At 39.2% G+C, this 6,000-nt stretch overlaps 1 protein-coding gene across 2 annotated transcripts in view; it reads left to right on the forward strand.

Moving 5' to 3' along the window:
• LRCH1 (leucine rich repeats and calponin homology domain containing 1) overlaps positions 1–3,352 on the forward strand; it is a 218,159-nt gene extending 214,807 nt beyond the window's left edge. For both annotated transcript variants that reach the window (XM_006140643.3, XM_006140644.3), the window contains one exon: positions 2,746–3,352. In XM_006140643.3, the coding sequence (XP_006140705.1) occupies positions 2,746–2,856 (111 nt within the window). In that variant the 3' untranslated portion in view covers positions 2,857–3,352. The remainder of the gene's footprint in view (positions 1–2,745) is intronic.
• The last annotated feature ends 2,648 nt before the right edge of the window (positions 3,353–6,000 follow it).

Raw genomic sequence — 6,000 nt, forward strand, 5'->3', positions numbered from 1 at the left:
TCTGCTAAGGCTCCATACTCCCACCTGGCCAAACACAGTTCAAGTCCCAGACTGGGCGGCTTGAGGCTCATGCCAGGTGCACTTGCATGCATGCCCTAAAATCTAGGAGGAGAATGGAGGAGAAGGGATTGCAGCATGGCCATTCCCCCTGGGGGATAGTTTCTCACTTTCCCTCTTACTGTCTCTGTCTCTCTGCTGTGCACATGTGCTATATGGTGAAGTTTTATTAAAAAAATTCTGCCCACATTCCTTCCCAGTATTCTGTTGACCTCTTCTTTTTCTTACTGATTTGTTGAGCTTATATGTCATATAAAACCCTTTGTAATTTGATCAAATACTTTTTTATAGTTTGTTTATCTTCTTTAATTTGGGAGGTTTTTTTTCTTTTATAACACTATGCTTTAAATTTTTTAAACAATTCTTTTTATATTTTCCTTTGTAATATTTTATCTGGCTTTTTTATCTTAGAAAAATCTTTCCCCATCCATTAATCAGAGAAAATATTAAATGATCACCTATGTTTTATTAAGAGGGTTTTAAAAAAAACTTTATTTTGAATTGATTTGAGCATATGGTTGACATGAAGACCAATTTTTCCCCCAAGTAATGGTGGCACCAGTTGCTTAACTGTACTTTGTAGTCATTTATAATTTCCTTCTAAGACAAAGGTAGATTGGGTGCTGTGGGAGTCATGAGAATGAAGGAGACAAGTCCCTGTCCCCATGAAAACAGCCTCAGCAATGAAATGCCAGTTTAGAGTGTTTTCACGAACACTCAGCAGATGGCGCCAGGATAGTCAATGACCTCTGGCTGCAGACAGACATTCCCTCACTGTTCCACCAAGAGGCAGGGTCCATCTGACCTGACTCACACAGCTCACCATTCAGCCAGAACCCCCATGCTTTCCCATGCTGATATTCATCTACTAAATTGGCAAGCAGCAAAAACTCGCATACTCACTTAATATGCTACTAACAAGACAATCCTGTTTTCATCCCCAGCAGCTACATGAAGTCATGGTTAAAGTTGTACTTTAACGAATCAGCTCTCTTACATTGACCTGAGGCAATTTCCTAAGGCCTGAGGTCAAAGTCTGAGATTCTCTGAATTTCCCACAAGCTAGGGAAGAGGGGATAAGATGGCAAGACAGTGCAGGAACCTACTGACCTTTGAGACTGGGAGAAGTCATTGGAGATTCATGGTGTGTCCTTTGAAGATCTTCTTAAAGCACAAAGCGATTGTATCTGTGGTCATTTATGGAGAGTCCTGTAGCAAGGCACCGGGAAGATCTGGTTCCTCAAGCACAAGTCTGATGGAAGGAAGTGGTCCTGCATAGCTCTCTGGTTGTTTTTGTGCTAAACGCTACTCCACTGTCTGGGGCTTGATGCAGATCCCATTTAAAACAATACTGTTCATTCTTAAGAAGGAAATCCTACCATCATTCACAGCAATATGGATGAACCTAGAGATCACGATGTTACATGAAATAAGCCAGACAAAAATGATCTTACTTATATATGGAGTCTGAAAGAAGTTGAACTTAGAAAAGCAGAGTTAAGTAATGGTTACCAGAGATGGGTGAGATGGTTGAAAAGAGGGGACGTGTCAGTCCAAGAATGCAAAATTTCAGCAGGGGGAATAATTTCAAGAGATCTATTGTACAATATGGTGGCTATGGTTAACAACAATGTATTCTATACTTGACAATTGCTGAGAATAGGTTTTAAGTGTTCTCACCAAAAAATAACAATACAATATTAATTACTGAGCCATTGTACACTGTGTACTTAACATCAAAACATCTGTTGCATGACATAAATAGATACAGTTTTTAGTTTTCACTTTAAAAAATAAAGGAAAAGGAAGCTGTCACTATTCAGCTATGGAGAACACACCCTTGTGAGGTAGACGAGAGTGTTTGCTGTGGGATCTTTTCCTAGTCAAGGAGACACACTCTGGAAAGGAGATTCTCTTGCATGGTGTCAGACTCAGGCCAAAAGGCAAAAGTGTAAAATTATGTCATCAATTTTTGTTTCGTACACTGTATGGTGCAGCACAAAAATTTTACACACAAGAAGTGACTGGTGTTGATAATTTTCCTTGAGTAGTTGTGTGCTGGACATGCCCCACGAGCAAACATGCAAAAGAAGTAAAGTCATATGGCATTTGTGTCTTTGACAGTTTTATAAAAGAACCTTAGAAGACAGGCTATTTAAGGGTGTGGTTAAAATTACTTATTTATAAGGCTGCTTATAAACCATTAAGAAAGGATGCCACTGGCCAACATGCCTACGTTCCAGAAATCACAGGACATAAAACAAATTAAGTCAAGGTTTATGGCCAGTATAACAGTACGGAGTCTGTATAAATGAGTATTTGCAATCCTTTAAAATATGTGAGAAGCTATTTGCAATTTGTTTTATAATAGAAGCTATTAGTGTGCATTTGCTGACCAACTCTATGTAGCTGTTAGTGTGAAAGTTTCTGAAATGTTTAGATCTATTGCAGACTTCAGGGTGATTAGGAGCCTTACTGGAAAGACATCCACATGTGAATAATCAACATCTTCTCTGCAGAGTTGAAAGGTCTTTGCAATGAGTTGAAAGCAAGGGAAGGAAGGTAGACCAAGTAGTCAAATAGCTGTAGAGAGTGTTCAACTGAATTCCCATTGATGATGTAGCAAGATTTTATGAATTAGAAAATCAGATCACCTGAAATGTGATGTTCTGTTCTTTTTACTTTTAGGAAAAGCTGTGTCTACCCCATCACATCCTTGAAGAGAAAGGCCTGGTCAAAGTGGGCATTACTGTTCAAGCGTTACTAGAAGTCACTGTTGCAAAGACCCTGTTCACATGAAACCAACCCCTTTCCTTTGGGTGGACTCCATCTCTTCTCCCATCAGGGATCCAGAACTCTGCTCCTGGACACCTCGTCCTCTCTCCCACACACTGCCTATCAGCTCCCAACTCTCCTTGCATTGAAAAAGTTTTCCATCTAAGGGAGGATGTTCTACCTTCAGCGCCAACCTCCATTCTTAAGACTTGACAGGTATTTATCCTAAAACTAGTGAGGGAACTGGTGAGGAAGAGCTGAGCACATCCATGCTGCCTTGGACCACCTCCTTCATCCCTTCCATGCTCACCGACTGCCATTATCAAAACACCAAGCACAACCGTTTTACAGCAAGATGTGTTTGTTTTATTAAAGCCAAATTGTTCCTTATTTAGTGGGGGGAAGGGGGACATAATCAGGTTTTTCTCCACCAAATTTTTCAAGACGTTTCTTGAGACCATTGCCTTTTAAAAAACTATTTTCAACATGCAAAAATATTTATATAAATATTATTTATTAGTGAGTTGTTATTCATCCTTTGGATGCAAATTGTAAATTAGGAAACTATTTTATTACTGCTTTTTTGTGGTTAAACACTTTATTTTAATATTATAAATATTGAGTTATTTTCTATCCTCTGGTGTGCAGTAGTTCTAGGTCTCAGTAATCATATTTTCTGGTATATATGATTCAGAAAAAAAAAAAACATTAAAAACAGGTGCTTTTGTGACAACTTTTTCTGGGGAGGCATTATTAACACTTTGGTTTGTGGAACATTGGTGTTATTTATATTTCTGCATTCCATCAGGTTTCCTACATTCCAGCAGCCCTGTTGTCCCCCAATATAATGAACTGACTGTTCAAGAGCACCCCAAAGTTATTTGTAAATAGCTGTGATGGGAAAAAAAAAAGACATATTAAACTTGAAGATAAAATGTGAACAATTATTTTTTTGGATTCATACTTCTTTTGCTATGCACAAAACATTCACGTTTTAACACAAAGAAGTCCTAAGTGTTAGCGTCATGTGGCTTGAAGTATCTTTTGCACTGTAACTTGAGTTACATTGAAGAGAGTATAGCGCCAAAGGTCGATAATGAGGAAATGGTATACGAAAGTGAAGATGATAAAAGGTGTATTGTTTAATAACCAAAAAGTTCTTTAAGGGAAGTTTTGACTGAGTCATCCAAAATTACTTCAGGTACATAGGACCAGGAAACCAGCACTTTTTAACAGTACCAGTTTTAAAAGAGGAAATGATTCTGAGATGTAGGTGTATTCATTATATCGCAGTTTCATTGGTGGTTTAAAAGTAGGCCATAAAATCATGCAAGAGTCCTGGTCACTGGTGTGAAACCTCAGAAGTGAGCCATCAGTGAGCCAGTGGGCAGGCGTGTGCACCACCAGGAGGGACTCAGGAGAAGGTGAGGTAAGTGGGGTTTGTGAGGCTGAGTGGCCACAGAGGACCCAAGTGCAAACAGAATAGGACTAGCAAGAACCAGCAACGGAAAGGAACCGTACTGAACCGAGAGATTCACAGAAGGCTTCACATAAGCAGACAACCTATTTCAGACAGTTCACGCTATACACTCACGCAGCAGTGTCAGATAGCCCAGTAGTTAATCCTTCCAAGTCTTGTGAATGTCGACTATACTTTCACCTCAGTGAAAAGCCATTACTAGTTTTTAGAGCAGTGGCAGCCACACTTTGTAAGAGAAACAGAAAGTTGAACGTAGAAGACAAGCTCCGGGAGAAGGACAGTGTGCATTGAACACAGGCCAACATCAGCTGCCCTCCCCGCTAGGGAAGGCGGGGGGTTTCTGAAAATGGAAATGTGGATTGGCAGCTAGCAATTACTTCCTATCAGATGTACTGTGCACTTTAACCTAACTTAAAATATATTTTAATATTTTCCTGTACTGCACAAATATCTGTTTTGTCAAATAGCATAATGATGTAGAAAAGAAAGACATTTGAACAAAGAGCATATACAATATAAGCGACATTTAAAGGTTGAGTATATAAATAGGAATTTAGACTGCCACACTTTTTCGGGCATTCAGAATGCAGGGTCCTGAAATATGTTTTTACCTGTATATATGGCAACGTGAAGCTCTGTAATCATTGTCTTGAGAGTTTTGAAAGTTAAAATATTTCTTTTGATATTAATTTTCAGTATTTTCTTAAAGTTGGCTGTATAATACAAATGGCTTCAGTATTTTGTAAAATGGCTTTTTTCCTTTTAAATGCAGTTCTTGTATGGCTAAGCTGTCTTCAGAATCCTTGTACACTGTTTATATGTGCAATAAAATGTGCATGGTTGGCTGACAGTACCGTAAGTGGACAGAATGTATATAGTGCAAATATCTTTCCTTTTATTATTTAACAGTCATTAAAACTTTGAATTTGTACAAACCTTCTTCTGATTGACTTAGCCATTTGATTCAAAGGTTGACTGTTGTCACACACACAAAAATTATAGGGTGTCATTTGCCAAAAGAAGTTGTTGCAGTCATTTAGTGTGGACACACATACACGCAGTGTATACAATATCTGTGCATATATGTATATGTGCACAAATCTAGATATCAGAAGTGGGTATGTGTGTGTAAAGAGGAAAATGAAATGTGCACACATACACCTCAGGATCATTTTCTTCCCCTTCCAAACTACAAACTACCAGGAACCACAGACCGTACTGCAAAAGCAGACTTGCCGTGATGGGTGGAGGTGAGGGTGGAGGTGTAGATTCAGACGTCCCTGGTCTCAGTTACATTGTTGACTTCCCTGATTGTCGGGCCATCAGGCTTGAACTGGGCCACTTTGCTGGCTTCCTTGGCTCTCTAGCTTGCAGATGGGCTACTGTGGGACTCAGCCTCTATAATCCCATGAGCCAGTCCCATAAGAGGATAGATCCCCTCTCATCTATGTTCCTGTTGGTTCTGTTTCTCTGGAGATCTCTGACTAATATAAATGGTTACTACCTAACATTGTACAAGGGCTGTATGTATAAAAATGCCTATAAATCTCCAAACCACCTTACGATGCAGCATCTGCAATAATATCCATCTCTTAGGAGAAGTAATTTATTCAAGGTCCCTTGAACACTAAGTGGAATAGTTGGGATTCAGAACTCTTGCAGCCTGTCTCAGAACCTTCACTGTTAAC

The sequence above is a fragment of the Tupaia chinensis genome, unplaced genomic scaffold (genome assembly GCF_000334495.1).
Source record: "Tupaia chinensis unplaced genomic scaffold, TupChi_1.0 Scaffold000037_5, whole genome shotgun sequence".
In the NCBI taxonomy this organism is placed as follows: Eukaryota; Metazoa; Chordata; class Mammalia; order Scandentia; family Tupaiidae; genus Tupaia; species Tupaia belangeri.